Source organism: Nylanderia fulva, unplaced genomic scaffold, assembly GCF_048542155.1.
Source record: "Nylanderia fulva isolate GAGA-0341 unplaced genomic scaffold, ASM4854215v1 Scaffold14, whole genome shotgun sequence".
NCBI classification, from domain to species: Eukaryota; Metazoa; Arthropoda; class Insecta; order Hymenoptera; family Formicidae; genus Nylanderia; species Nylanderia fulva.
In genome coordinates this window covers 4173290-4190561 of record NW_028189622.1, presented here as the reverse complement: position 1 = coordinate 4190561, position 17272 = coordinate 4173290, and the positions used below count along the sequence as shown (strand labels likewise).

Below are 17272 nucleotides of genomic sequence, written 5' to 3'. Positions count from 1 at the left end.
AATAAAACGATAATTATGTCTAATCGATTCCTGAGGGCTGAAGAGGAAATTCAACGCGCTCGCAGCCGACTCGTGAATTTTTCATTCTCGAACGGGCGGGCCGTCCTGCCAAATTGCACCGATAAACGAGATTCCAAGATAAATTAGCGAGAATCGATTTATTCACTCGATTTATTTCACCGAGCGTCGCGTCCGCGTGACGTCACGCCGATACGAGCAAAAGTCCGATTTTTTTTCTAGCTTTTGCATACTCGGATTCTCGCGAACAAAATGAAATCACGACATTTTTTGAACCACTACTACGTCGTCACGTTTTAATGCATGTTGTGTTATTGCATTATTTGTATGCAAACGACTACACCCCCGAGTTAAATTATTTTAATGACGTCAACTCGCAATTTTTACTATCTTGTATTTGATTATTTGATTTAATATATTCACAGAGAGAGAGAGAGAGTGATGCTTACATCAGCATCGAATGGATGAATTAATTATCTGCGACCGAATGAATTGATTTTGCGGATTCTTGTACCGCAAGGAATGTAATCTCATTAATAGATCGCGTTTTAAAATTATACAAATGATATCTGAATGGAATGTTATGAAGGGAAAATGTGACGTATTTATATTATGAAAATGCGTACACACACCGCGTGTATATATGTTTCGTTAAAAGTTCGAGGCAATTTGAGCATCGTTATCCTACAAATAATACATTTATTTCATATATCACGCTACTAATTCCGCTCGCAAATATTATACCGAATCTTCCGCGATATTCAAATATTTCGAAACGCTTAATCCGCTCGTTTGCGCTCGAGTTTTTACGAATATACGTATGCACATATACACTCGAAATACGACCAATTATCATGCAGACAGGAGCATCACGGAATTTGAGTTTAAATTTATACAGCAGCGATACTCCCTTCTCTTCGCCCTTTTCACCCTTCCTACGTTCCCTTCGTTTAAAGCCGAACCAAAACGCATATATCGTTACAGTCGTGAGACTGAAAGTGTGCCTGTACAGAATATATTAAATGTAAAATATTTTTATCATTATTATTCCCGCGTTGTGCCGCCTGCGTTGGAATATTCAACCGACGCTACCGGATAATCCTTCATATTCTTTCACACTTTACATGCGATCGTAAAAACCGCAAGGTATTTGTATTTAAACAACGTAGTCATCGGGACATATCTATATATATATATATATATATATATATATATGTATATGCGCCAAAATTTAAATAGCGCCACAAATCGTTCGTGGCGAATGACTGAAAAAAATTCACCAGCCAGTTTTGACAAACGTCACGCTCCTGATTTTTATTTTAATAAACGTCAATATCACGACACTTTGATATTCGTCAAATGACATTTCATTGAACTCGTGAAAAAAAAACGAGCAAGATTTATCATAAAAGCATAAAATCATAGAATACGCAAATGATATTTACAGTATGTGTGTAGTTTGATTTTGATGCATTAATACATATACATACAATAATATAGATATATTAAAAAAACATTTTTTCGAGTATAATATTTATTAATCATTTTTCTTTTTTCCTTCTCCCTTTCTCTCAACGAGCTATTTTGAGCAATGTTATAATTAATATATAATTAAATAGTACTTTCCTATAAATATATAATGTTGAAAATAATATTCGAAAAACTATTGATATCGCATGGGAAAACGATCGTTTACAACATTCTAACGAAACATATGTTGCCTGATATCGACACGGAGAAAATCGAAGATGCTGAAAGAGGAAAAATAAGGAACGCCGGTGTCCGTGTCGCTCGACTCTTCCGAAAAAAGTTTCGGAAGTGATGCACTCGAGAGTGAAGTAGAAGGGCAGTTGGCTGGTCGCTCGACCGGAAGAGAAGTCCGAGAGACTTTGCCCTGACCGGAAGTCAATGCACACTCGACATACGAACGCGACACGTACGACATTTCAACGAAAACCTCGTCTCTCCTGACACTAAATCTCGATATCGTATTTCCTGAGAAACGACTTGCACAATAGATATGTATACCGTAACTCGATATCTCCAATCTAAAAAATATCCTTTCTGCATATGAAATATTATATTGTGTTCATTCGCGCGAATCTATTTTATCAAATTATTAATATATCATATCGATTAAATGAAAATTATCCTGAAAAATATAATAATAGTTTAATATCTTTAATTCAGAAATATTAATCTAAAAATTCTCAGTATTATAATAGATATATTATAGAATTTTAGGAATGCCATTCAAAAGCATCTGTGTATCCAATATATACCGATATTAATAATATAAATGTATTAAAATAATAGTATTATAAATATAATTAATAAATAGGTTATTAAATATTTTATTACATTATATTATAATATAAAAGAAGGCTAATTATCAAACAATCAAAAAAATTCTATAAAAAAGCTGTATTATAATTTTTAATTGACAGTTTATGTTGTTAAACTTACGTCTTTTCTTATTCGTTTTATATTTCTTATACATTTCATTTTTATACGTCATTTTTGTGTGTCAATTTTTTCTATTTCTCAATTTATAAAACAAAGTAAAGGCTAAAAATCCATGAAAAGATTCGTAGAAATCAACTTGCGGAAAGTTATATTTATGGCCATAGTTTTCCCTTAAATAACATTCTCGAGTGTAATGAAAGAAATTAATAAGAGTATAAAGTGTTCTGGGAAATGTAACACGAACTATCTCAATGAGGATAGAATTTTCGGAAGCTTCACGCGTCTCCGGTAGCAGGATACGTCAACAACTAGCTTTATGGTACGGTGGCTAGGGGGAATTCCCAAGAGGACTTCCGGATGGGAGATTACGGTAAGGTCGAGTTCCGAATTCAAATTATTATTTAGCCCGAGAAAGACAAATTACTCCGACCTTTCTGGTGCCGAAAAGCCAGGATAATATTCCAAATGCGCATATATTGTGCCCGAGTAGTTCAAGCGAAACTAATTAAACTTACCAATTAAAAAACTAACGTCGCGCAAACACTCGCATACGTCGATTAAAGCGTCGACGTTCCATTTGTAATATGTTAAATAGTGAATAGGGACTGTTAAATGTCTTCTGAGGTAAATAAATTGCAACAGTAGTCTCGTAACTCGTAAATATGCATGAGTATTTTTCGATCGATAGGAACACTATGGTTAATTATATGAGTAATAAAAAATTATATTAGTTTCATATTTCAACAAAACATACATTATTAATAGCTTAGAAAACAACTCTTTTAAATTAGTTTATTGTTACGTCTATAACAAGAAGAAAACATTAATCACTTATTTAACGTGTTCAGCTATACGCATAATAATTTTAACTAATGCGTATAATATGTCTTCAAATGTTAAAAATATTATTTTTACTTTAACAATTAATTGTGCTATGTATTTTTCGATCTTTCAATTATTAAGAATATTCTTTAGAAATTGCAACGTCGAAAGAAAAAATGCTTTTTTAATACTCCTCTTTGCTTTATCCGGCACGTTATACGGAAACGGTTGTTCGGGCTGAAGTTATAAAAGTTTTGTAGTTTACGATTGAATGATATAAACAGCAAACTTATACTACACAAAGTTATTCTCAAAGCACTTTTCTCGAAGAAAATCTCATAATCATTATAATTTTTAGAACATGCAAATTTTAATTTCAATAATGATGCATCAATAAGACATAAAATTTTACAATAAAATCTACATACTCAATATTAAAGATTATTTTATACATCATTATCGTTCTCCTTTCAAGTCGAAGAAATTCAAGAACTATATACATATACATATATGTATGTATTCAATCTATAGTATCATTTTCTAAATTGGCATATTTACATATAAAAATTTACGTGTATGCTTAATAATAGAAAACTCATAGTATTCACTAGCATGGAAATTGAATGACAAATAAAATTATTATCACAGCATGTACTATATAGTAATATACATGAAAAGTGATTATAATTCCATTATTCAATAAAGATTCAATAATTAATTAATCTGTTAGTTTAATTTGCAGACATATCCATATTTATTCTATAATAAGGCCAAAGCAGATTATTTTTTCATCGCGCGTACGCAGCAATGCTGCATATTATATCATCGTTGCATGTAATTTGCGCGTTGCACATACATAGATATAATTGTTATTTATTTATTAAAAACACATCTATTATCTGATTGAATATTTTTAATATTTAACGAATCAATATCCTGTTCTTTTTTGGAGGAAAATATAGATGACAAAAATAAATATCTTTGTGTATAAATAATATGTTTCGCATATATGTATATATGCATGTGTATAAAATATTTTACCTTTATATAGTTTTTCTTAAACTAATAAAAATTTAGACACTACTTAACATATATGTTAATTCTTGTAGTACAATGATAATCATATGTGACATCGTGATTGCATCATTATGTATTGCATATGTATGTCAGTACGTGGAATGTGGTTTCAAGGATTAAGAATCTTTGAAAAAAGAATATAATTCCAAGATAAATGACATCTAGTTTTTGTATTTATCACTTCTTTGCCGAAACATGCAATTAATTAATCATGCATTATTTTTTAGTGAAAAAAATTAGTCGCACCACTTTGACCATTTTTCGCGTGATAGGCATAAAATATTCAATATATATAATGAGAATTAAAATTCGGCTCGTGTAAAATTAAAATAAGTTATAAATTATTAGGCCAACTTAACGAGCTGATTAATTAGGTGTTAACAATTTATTCTAAGTCATGAAAATAATGCAAATGATAATTAGTAAACGTTTCGACTGTACGACAGTCTTTATCAATACAAATATCGCTTTGCTGACATATCCATAAAACAAATAATTTGGAAAGACAGAACTTATGTTATACATGTAAAATATATAGACTTATAATATGAAAAAAAAACGCAGTATAACACATTATAATTGTTGGCGTGAATTACGGCTAATCGTTCGAATTAGTCGTTAAAGCGCCTAACCACGAACATCAGATTTCTGTAGTTCTTTTTAAATAAACGTCTACTTTTGTAATCCATAATGTGATAATGATATGTAATGAGCTGTGAAATAATTAATGTGTTAGCCTGAATATTGATATTTGATTTTTAAATAAGTAGTGATAACACTTACATTTATGTCGAGAACGATAAAAATTCTTTAAAATATTTCTTGTCGATAAACCATTATAAAACAATGTATACTTTGTAAGAAGCAAACTCAATATATATCAATTACAATGTCAGGACGCTGTATATATACCGCCATGCTATAAAATATTCAATATAAATGTCATCTTATCTAAACAATAATTCTTTTAAGTGCAATATATTATATTTTCAATATATACGTAAATCTCAATGCTTTTTGATAGTATATACAACTTTATATTAAAAAAATTTTACATATTATTTTAACTGTATTATTATTTCAAAACTATCATAACTATTATATAAATTATACAAATTATTTTGCTCAGTATTTGGTACTTTTCCAATAAAGGATGACATATCACGTTTTGAAATGTTATACATTAAAAAATATACCTTATAATTATAAATTGCATGTGTGTAAAAGAAAATGATTTATACGATAATTGCTGCTGTCTATCGGCGTAATAGGCGCAATCTCGTAAAATAAACGGTACGAATATTCCCTCTTTCTCTCGAGTACGTGGTACTGCACTTTAATTACAGACTCGTGCATTTCTTCACGCATAATTTTCATTTGGCGGAACGTTTGATTCCGCGAAGCCTTTTACTTTACCGCCACTATATATAACGCCAGCCTAGGTTGGACTAGAAGATATATAGAGAGTCTAACGTTCTATTTAGCCAGTCAAGTTGTAGCTTTCAAGGTAGCAAGTAGGTGCGGTGACGGTTATCGCGACTTTATACCAGTGTTACTAGCTCAGATTTCGTGCGTGTGCAGTAAAATCAGAAACGCATGCATCTCAAATTTAAGCACAAAAATCATAATAATTTTAATGCTATTGATATATTTAATGCAGAAGGCGACACATATTGCAAATGTATATAGAATGAAAAATTTGCAGTTATTTAATATACATTTCAATGCATATTATTGGTTTTCTCAGTTTTAAATTGTCTCTAAAAGTAGAGGGTCTAGGAGCACCCTTTATGATACAAATGTGAGATGAGACTTCAATGAGATCACATTTAACGCGCATGCGTAAGGAAATGCCTGCGTTCTATGTCTCGCGAAAACAGCATTGCGTTCTACGTCTCGCAAAACTTATTCGGCAATGTCATTCGGTGGCCAAGTGATGCAATCGATCGAGACACGTAATTTCGTGAGAATGCGCGCAATAGGATACAAAAGTGCGTTTCGCGAAATAATAAAACGTGGATAGGGACACGGAGCGACGAAAAACAGTTCATATGTGTTCAATATCGCGACTGGCGTGATATTGAACGGAATTAATCACCGAGCGAAACATACAAGGTACAAATTGTTCAGCCAAGAATTTACATGCTTATTACATGTCGAACTAAAATCGCATGAATTTATTGTCGCAGAAGCGTTTATATACGCGAGAATCAAAATAGGATGCAATTATGCAATCGACCTTCGGCATCTCGTTTTAGTAGCCATATGGTTTATCATATCACTTCGTGAATCAATATTATTTATGCACGAAAAACTCTTACGATAATATTAATTGTTAGTTAATTAGCTGTACTAAACTTGTGTACAAACGATAATTTGTCAACGTTAACGCCTAGTTTCTCATAAATTCACGCATTACGAAGACCGTGACCTTAAATCGCCGGCATGGATCTATATTATGTCAGTGACGTAATGTCTACGAAAAAGTGTTGGCGACGGTTTAATCATCAGCAAAATTAACAATTCAATCGATTACGATCAATCATGATTAAGTGAAGGTCAATATTGTTTTAGAACGTTGATAGAAGAATATATATACACAAGTTTTTATTTAATCAATCTTATTTATTAGATAGAAGAATATATATATATACACAAGTTTTTATTTAATCAATCTTATTTATTCTTAATATATGTAATTAATACATTAAAGAATATAAATTTAATGTTTTTTGAGCTATTTTTTTTTAGAAATCGTATTTGCATTTTATTTTATTATATTTTGTATTTACATCGTTACCTTTCGTGATAATTGTGATAATAATCGAAATATCGATTTGTTAAACAAACTAATAATTGCAAATATATAACATAAAACTCACGTTTTACGAAGACCGTGACCTTAAATCGCCGGCATGGATCTATTATGTCAGTGACATAACATTTCATTGTATAATTCCCATATGTATGTACATATATATGCAAAATTAACAATTCAATCGATCACGACCAATCATGATTAAGTGAAGGTCAATATTGTTTTAGAACGTTGATAGAAGAATATATATACACAAGTTTTTATTTAATCAATCTTATTTATTAGATAGAAGAATATATATACACAATTAGTCTAATTTCTTTCGTTGTCTTCAATTTTTCATTTTATTTAATTAACAATATTTTTATTAACTGTCACGTAATAAATTAATATAGCTAATGCAGAATTAATAACTAAAAGTGCGCGCAAATTTATTTATAAAAATAATTATATATTGTGTTATATTTATAACGCTTACAATGTTTAGTTTATTAGTTTTGTAACCATAGTAAACTAATATGAAGTTTTCTGTTTGCTCATAATTCTGCTAAATTATAGCATAAATTTAATCGTTAACTATTTAATTTTCTACATTCATCCTACTTAACCACCTCCGGTTTGATGCAATCCTCATTATTGTCAATTAGGATTAAATGGTTCAGTTGTATATTTGTTTACAATATTAACTAACCAATTGCATATTAAATACTGCATATAATCATGTCCGTATAAATAATTACAAAACTTTCATATAATGCAAACATTTCTCTCTATTAAGCATTGGCACAAACTGATCCTGATTAAGATCTCTAATATTTAATAGAATATATATCTATATATATTCTATATATTCGTATTTTTCAACATTTTTTATATTATATATAATATTCTACATCTCTCAATTTCTCATATTACAAAGACAACAATTTGTTCGTACGTCTTTCGCTTTTCATTGCTCATAATTAAGCTAAGTAACATTCTTTAAGCATTCTTTAGCTATATTAAAGCATGCTCTATGCTATAAGTAGATAAAGACTATTCATGCTGAATATCATAAGAGAGCAATTTTTTAATCAAACGAAACCTCATATTTACGTTTCCTCCCTTCTTCTTTTCTCTCGTACAGACATTATTTGCCTACAGACAAAGTATAGAATATCTATTTCGAAAGAACATCAAACGTTTACGATCTTTAGAAAGAAATCGATTATTCATCCATCACAATTTCTCCTGTTTCATCGAGCGCTTTCATCCCAAGTCGTTGCAAATTAATCGTCCATCTTCCAGCGCTGCTTGCATCTGATATTTCCATGAAGCTTAAATAACCTTCAATATTTACAATTTTATTCTATTATTTTCTTGCTCTCTCTCTTTCTCTCTTTCTCTGCCTCTCTCTCTCTCTCTCACGTATTTAATATTTGTTATGTTTATTTTTAATATTTTTATATTTTTAATCGAGATAAAAAAATGGCATTAAGAGCTAAACGCAGTAAGTATGGTGCGTATATTTTAATTGCAAATATAAAGTATGAATCATCGATATAAAAACTATCGATCCTTCTTACATAGTCAAACAGAAAGATAATTACGTACTAAAATAGTCGAACACCGGAATCATTTTAGAAGAAATATTATACGAATTATTCAATTTTGACAGATCACAGAGTAGAATTTAATTATGATTTTAATTGGAATAAAACGGAAATTTTGGAGAATAAATCTCATCTAAATAATTTTAAAATATTATACATTTAAAAAAACAGTTTAAATCTGCAAACCGATACAGTATCTTTATTATTGTCTGATATTTATAGAACTGTAATGAATTGACAAGCTGTCAAAACTTTAAATATTGTGACATATTTGACTATATATATTTTTGTACTGCCTGCCTTTTTGCGTTTTACTTTGTTACATTTAAATGTTACGTTATTGTCACTCATGTCATCGAGATAAATTTGCTTGTACATATATAATGTTTTTTATCTTTGTATTTTTACATTTAATATAATCATTCATCAAGTGTTGTTTTTTATGCGATATTCATAGCATCTATTTTAAGTTGCATCTCTTAATTATAATATCCGGTTTTTCTCTCTCGTCAATCTGACGATATAAAAAACTATATAAAAATACATGTAATGAAGTTTCAGTTAATTTTTCTATTATTCCTAGTCTATCAACCGAGCAGGAGAGACCTTTCAGAGAAGGTTACAATGCATTGGAAATTACACTTTGAATTCGTCACTGCTCGGATGACGTGAGAGACCTCAATTTGAATTTTATATTAACAACTATTTTTATTTATTATTTTTATCCGTTGCGTTTGCGGTTTTATTTGACCCAAAAAAGAAATTAAAACATATGCTTATTAATATTGATGTATACAGACGTTTAAATTGATGTATAACATGTACATTTTGTTTGTAATTATTTTAAAATATTTATGCGCGCTCTACTTAGCTTTTATTATCACTTTTACCTTACCTCAATTTGATTCTATTTAGGAAAGCCTTTGTAATTACATTGTTTTATTTTTACTTTTAATTTATATATTGTTATTTACATTTTTTTTTATAGTGATGACTATCATACATATTTTATTATATTGACATAAAAAAATCTTGCATTTTAACATTTAACGTTGTAAGTTTTCGCATATATATATTTTTTACACATTCTTCTGTGTGTCTGTCTGTGGTCTTTGAGTTAATTGTTTCTATAATTTAATAAGTATTGTAAATTAATTTTATGTTTATTTTTTTTGTATTTTATTTTTTAACTTATTTTAATTTATTTAATTTGTACATTAATAGTATTTTTATTTTTATTGTAATTTATTTTTATTTTTTAATTTATTTTAATTTATTTTAATTTATTTTTGTGTCTAGTATTATTTTTTCGCTTTTATGTTTATTAAGTTACAATATTTTGTGGATTTTGTATTAATTCGTTTTTATTATTGTAATTTAAATTGTGAAATTATTATTACAGTGTTCGTTTGATAAGGACCTGAACCAAAGGTCGAAACGTAATGAGGAAGATCTAATAAATTAACATTTTTTTGCCCAGTTTGGTCGTCTACAAAATTTTTTCAAAGAGTTTTATCCTTGTGATTATTTTTACTGGCGCTTTACGAAATATTCTTCTTTTCTTATTATATTGTTATTTAATTATAAGTTTAATTATACAATATAATTTTTATAAACCTTCTAATATAAGAAAGCTTTCACATAACAAACTTTTTCATTTTATATTGTGTTGTTAATAAAACTACGAAAATAACGAAAGATAATTTATTCAATTATAACAAAATTTAATGTATTATAAAATCAATGTATATTTTGATTCTTTTTCATATAGATATGCAAAGTTGAAGGAAAATTCTCTAAAAATTCGATGAATTATATCAGTTGGAGCAGAATTATCAATTGAAGCTGAATATGAACTACTCTTTTCATCGAGGATATATGAAACAATCTATTAAAAGTGGGAGCTCGGAGAAGCGCTTTATTGAAGAATGCGATAAATTTTAATGAAAGGAGCTTATTCTATTAAAAACGATGCCTAGATACAAATAGATATACGGGTCGCACACAATCCATGTATTTTGATTACTAATTAATGCAAATGCAAGGGAACAGCATTAAATATAATTGCTTGCAATTAATTGCCTTGCCAGCAATTTAAAAAGTCAAATAAATGTTTCTCAGAGTATTTTGAATGATCAAATAATTCGTACAGATTATTTGTGATAGAATGTTGCAATTCTATGTGAGATCAAACAGCGAAAAAGATGAAATCATCTTCATGCAATGTGCTTTGTTGTGACACAACGTGAGTAATACTTTATTACACGTCTTTTCGAAGTGATACTAAATCTAAGTTGTTAAACGAAAAAGTTTTCTTTCTGCAACTTGTCATCAGTTTTATGAAGAACAAAAACTATCTGTGATATTTCTTTAAATCAAAACTTGTCTTATTATAAAAACAATTTTTTTCGAGATCTTATTTGTAAATTGAGTCCATTATTTTGTCGTTTTATAAAAAGCATTTCATAAATTGAGACATGGACTCAATCAAGTTAGGATATTAATAAGATTTCGTAGAAATTTTCAACAGTTTTGACAAATGTATTAGATCTCTTTGTATTTGATTAGGATGTATTTTTTCGATTTTGTACGCGCCGAAGAGAGTCCAAAAAAGGACAGAAACGTTCGTGATATGTGTAAATGTAATTGATATTAAATAAATCTAATAAGTTGCGCTTCAATTACTGCGCTGGTTCTTTGGCTAATAATTAAATTATGTTGTATTTAATACATCTATGCGAAGTCTGACTCAAAGATTTATTCAGATGAATTTATAGATGCAATAATATGTTTTAGATATATCGAAACAATAATATGCAAAGGCAGCATAGTCAAATACGACGATTTTGACAATTAACGGACCACAAAATGCGAATAATGAATTTTTGGCGAAGCGTCGCTAAAACAATGAACAAAAAATCGTATTTCTTCGTCAATCTGATCGTTGCATCGATCATGATAATCTGCATCTACCTCTTAGCCTCTTATGGCGACTTCAAAATTCAGGACATATTTCTCAAAATGTCAATAGTTCACGAAGAGAATTCTACAGACAAATTAATCAAGGCAGAGGAATATAGAAATAAAAGCATAAAAACCATTCTTCTGTGGAATACGATGTTCGGTAGAAGAGATTTTTATTTGGGAGAAGGTGATATTTTTCATAATTGTCCTATCAATAAATGCAAAATCGTTATGGAGCGAGATTACTTAAATATCGAAGAGTACGACGCCATTTTTTTTCATGGAAACGAACTGACTGAATACGACTTGCCATTGAAAAGAGAGATGAAACAATTTTACGTGTACGTTAATTTGGAAAGTCCAGCCAATAGAGCGATACCTTATAAGTTCTACGAGGATTACTTTAATCTCACGATGACATATCGTCTCGACAGTGACATACCGTGGACTTATAACATCATAGAGGATATAAAAACTGGCAAGTTCGTCGCACCTTCAAAAGATGTTGACTGGAAGGCGTCTATAAATTATACAAGTAATATATTCTCATATATTGTACTTTGTTCTATATATTTTTTCATTTCTACCTTGCAATAAATAAACAAGATTTTTCTTAGAAGATTTCTAAGATTACATATTATTTATAAATATTTTTATTCACAATATATAAACATCGTACGTAAAGTAAAACAAAATGAATATAATCTGGAAAATATGATTCCCTTATCTTTACACTTTTCATTATTTATACGTATCTTTTATTAGATGCAAGTGTTTGCCAAATTTTCAACCGAAATTTACGAATAACAAATCCTGTCATCTCACCAAGTTACATATACGTCGAGTACATAAGAACTAATCGGATTTTCGCAGGTGTAGAGAAATCGACGGACGAGATATCGTCCACGATATTGGACATCGTCAAGGGTAAGAGCAAGCTGGTAACTTGGTTTGTAAGCAATTGCTACGCCAAAAGTGGCCGGATGGAGTACGTGCAGGAGCTGTCGAAGCACATAGGCGTCGACATTTACGGCAGATGCGGTACATTCAACTGCAACAGTGGCCGGAACTGTTTTGGCGACGTAATCGAGCCCAACTACTTTTTCTACCTGTCTTTCGAGAATTCCTTCTGCGACGATTACGTGACGGAGAAGCTGATGAACCCGCTCAGGTAATGAAACAGCTTTTAAACCTCGAGGGATCGTTATCTCCAACCAAAGCGCGAAAACAAAGATAATTTAACTGATATCTACGGAGTGGGCGTTTTCCCTGATGATCTGCGAGTCATCGTAATGCAAATCGGAATGCAAGATTGAGAGACACAAATATTTTATTTTTTAGCCTCTAGTCAATTCTATCAATTATTTAAGCATAAATCTTGTGATGTTTAAATCAAAACAAAAGAATTTTAATTTAGAGAATTTATTCACGCAAATAAAACTGTATTTTTTTTAGATTGTTATTTTTCATTGTCCTTTACAGAGCAAGCATTGCTCGGAAAAGAAATAATTACAATAGATGTATCAATAAATGAGAAAGTGTATTATGAGGGTTTATTTTCTAAATATTGCATTATTCATTTGCAATAAAGTTTATACGGCCTATTGAAATTATGCGTAGAAATTATCAGCCGTCGCGTTAAGTATTAATGTAAATGCAACAAACATAAAGTTGACATCAAAATTCCGCGATTGTTTGGAATTGAAATATTATCGGCGCGATTATATAGAATCGATACGACAAAGCATCAATATTGAATCAAATTTGTCAGATTGTGCGAAATAAAATGATAACGCTACACATATCGTATTTCTTTTTCATTTTTATTTACACGACGTACTCAAGAGAATATTGGATAGTCAATGCGGGACATTGTTTCGTTCGATCATTAAATATGTCCATATTATTCAATATTACAAATGATTCAATTTTACGAGCACACATAACCAATATCTGATAACAGATATCTTTTAATAGCCACGTATGATCTGTCATTGTAATTTAAAACAAGAATGGATACTTATTGCATGTGCAATGGAAGTTGAAAAATTACAAGCAATAAATCAATAATAATAATAATAATAATATTTCTTTTACATATATCTACAATTAATCTTTTATTTTTCATTTGTTATCTGTATTTACAAATTTAATAATTTATATAATTCTTTAGAGAATTGTAACAATCTAATTTCATATACATATAACTGTAACAATTTTTAACAAAAAACGCATTTAGAAGATATGAATAGAAAATTATTATATGTATACAATAGAAAGATATTATCAGATCGTATATTGAAACTTATAATTTTCATTTTTCTAATTATTATTCTAAACATTATTGAATACAGAAAACTGATTACTATGTATTATCCACTTTGATTTTGTCTCATTCGTCCGTTTGTTCGTCGTACTTTTCGTTTTCTCTATGCGTGACTTTGCAGATGCAATGACTAAAATTGCAAGAAAATATTATCAACCAATAATGAGATTCCCTTATCGATATTCTTGCAGGTATAATGTCGTCCCAGTAGTTTACGGAGGCGCCAACTACAGTCAGTTCGCACCACCGAATTCCTACGTGAATGCCTTGGACTTCGAAAGTCCGAAGGAACTCGCCGCGTACTTGAAATATCTCTCTCAAGATCTGCGGCGATATCAAAGCTTCCTAGAATGGAAGAAATATTATCGAGTCAACGTGGCAACAAAACGAGCCGTTTGCAGACTTTGCGAGGTGTTGCATAAGCAAAAAGAGCCGAAAATATATTCGCCCTTATCAGACTGGTACGCGAAAGATAAATGTCCTATTCAAACTCGTTTGAGTGATATTAATAAATACGCGACGAAAATTACACTAATGAATCGTAAATAGAATTAAGTTGTATAATTGGAACACAGAAATGAATAATGTATCAACCGTTATGGAGCGCCCTGGGGTCGATTAAATTGATGCGAGATTCTACATATAAATATGATACATTTATTTATTTACGTAAAAAGCGATGTCTACTGTACTTTCGATTGGCTAACTATTTTGATATTAATTTTTACATTATTGAACAGAAATCTTGAGATATGTAGAAATATATTTTTCACATTGAATATTATTTTATAATCAGCGTTATTAAATTTATGTTATACAGTGTCAAAAATTATGATACAGATATAATTAAGCCTATTAATGAAGGAGTAAGACGCGTAACTCCAAATGTGTCCGATTATTTCAATATTGCTACGATTACGTAACAAAATAAGCGATGATGTAAGTACGACATCTGATTTATGCATTGATGATGGCTCATTAGGCTGAGGATATGTATTAGATCGATATATTCGCTACTCGCCTGATTAATCAAGATCAAAGCAGCCAAGCTCCATTGCCCTAACACTACTGCACTCCAAGAGTTTGAGGGAAGCAGGTGCGCGATTTACTGATCACTTGATGTCCATAAAGGGAAACAGCTATCAAAGATTGCGCATGTTAATGAATTCTAACAATAGGCTGAATGTGAACATAATGCGCATATTTGTACAAAAGACTGAGATTTTAATCCTATATATATTATCGGAATGTATATTATCGGAAAAATGCAGGTAAAAAATTTCATCATATTTTTGTTAACATTGTTCTTATATGAATAAAACAGTAATATTTATGATGCAACATATATTTTTTAAAAATAGTTATAAAGAAAATTAAATAATAGCAAACTAGAACAAAATACGAAGTTTGCTGGCGTCATTTACTTTAAATCACAATTGTCATTTTATGTTGAAAAGACATGCGGATATACCTAATAAATAGAAAATAGCGTAAATCTAATATTAAAAGAGACCACTGTGTTCATATAATTACATAAGTAAAATTACAAATGTCGCATATTTACATATATGTAAAGTCACAAATGTCTATTAACATATAACGAGTGAAAGTTTCTAATTTAGAATAAACAATTAAACTTTTTGCCGTTTTTCATATTTGATGTATTGTCTAGATATTTCGATGTATGTAACTTTATCTCAAGTAAGAGTAATATATATAATTTAAATGATTAATATTTAAATTATATATTATAATATTTAAATGATTAATATTTAAAATATTAATATTTATTACAGCCTTTATGTGCGCGCGAACAATGTATTTCCATATTTTGACTCAAAAACTAGCGCTGACCAAATATTAATTATTAATGTTAATAAATTGTTTTAGAATACAGGTAGAAAATAAGTATAATGTAAAGAAAATTTTGCACAATTTTTGTATTCGTATTCAGCATTGAAAAATGATTATATTTGTAATGCAAGTAAATATTTAAACACACGATCTACACTTCATTCCTCTCAGCCATAAAGCCACACGCGATGTTATTGCGATAATTAAGAAAGAAAATTTGGAAACTAAGGAATTTGTATCCTATGGTTGGGATCTCAGAAATTCCCTTTGTTCCTTTCTTAAGTTCCCCTGTGAAGAAATAGGCTCGAAAAATATTGGTCCGAAAGTCGGCTGAATCGAACCCGAGCCTTCTGCTGAAGAGCGCTTCCCGAGAAAGAAAATTTGGAAACCAAGGAATTTGTATCCTATGGGTGGGGTCTCAAAAATTCCCCTTGTTCCTCTCTTAACGTCTCCTGTGAAGAAATAGGCTCGAAAAATATTGGTCCAAAAGTCAGCTGAATCGGGAAGCGTTCTCCAGCGGAAGGTCTCGAGTTCGAATCCCGATTCAGCCGACCCTCGGACCATATTTTTCTTGCCTATTTCTTTACAGGGGAAGTTAAGAGAGGAACAAGGGGAATTTCTGAGATCCCAACCATAGGATACAAATTCCTTAGTTTCCAAATTTTTTTTCTTAATTTTCGCAATAACATCGCGTGTGGCTCTATGGCTGAGAGGAATAAAGTGTAGATCGTGTTTTTAAAAAATTAAGAAGCCGACTTAATATTCTTATTATTGTAAATATTTAAACTAATCTGCAGGTATTGTCTGTAATAATAGTATTTTCTTTTTCTCTCAAATACGTTGAAAGATCGAGAACCTACCAATACAATCATTACAAGCAATGCCTCAATTGAGAGAAAATCTTAATTAAATCTTCATTTAATATGAATTATTTTTGTAATCAATATACAAGTTCGAACCTCGCACAAAATAAATTATAATTTTTTAAGTTTGTGTTCCATTAATTGTTTAATGTAAATGCTTTTAATAAACTTGTACATAAATTTTACAACTTATACACAAACATTTTTCCCTTCCTTGAGCTTGTATAATAGTCATTATTCTATATTTGATATTTTATGAAAATATAATAAAGAATTCTTTTCTATTAGTTTAACTTCATGGGAGAAAAAAGATTTTAAGTAACGCTCCTTGACTTATTGATTATATAACGGTCATAAATGTGTCTTGATTGTTTACTTGGCACAGTATGAAAGATGGTTCGCTTGCACTTCGAAGAAGAAGAAACTTTACTGAGAAATAACGAGATTAAATAAGCTCACTTCTGCTGCTCGA

At 30.0% G+C, this 17272-nt stretch overlaps 2 protein-coding genes and 1 long non-coding RNA gene across 7 annotated transcripts in view; 2 read left to right on the top strand and 1 right to left on the bottom strand.

Annotated features, from left to right (window-relative positions):
- The window catches only part of LOC114929304 (lachesin), a 234769-nt gene that overhangs the window by 77399 nt on the left and 140098 nt on the right, over positions 1–17272 (bottom strand). The gene's annotated exons all lie outside the window — the stretch shown is intronic.
- Positions 1–17272, top strand: part of LOC114929307 (uncharacterized) — a 245511-nt gene that overhangs the window by 141536 nt on the left and 86703 nt on the right. The gene's annotated exons all lie outside the window — the stretch shown is intronic.
- Positions 5861–16988, top strand: FucTC (alpha-(1,3)-fucosyltransferase C). Its single transcript, XM_029300801.2, is given in 7 exon segments — positions 5861–6498; positions 9377–9461; positions 10565–11038; positions 11590–12292; positions 12631–12928; positions 14275–14623; positions 14625–16988. Coding segments are annotated over 4 exon segments (1359 nt in total). The 5' UTR covers positions 5861–6498; positions 9377–9461; positions 10565–11038; positions 11590–11661; the 3' UTR covers positions 14706–16988.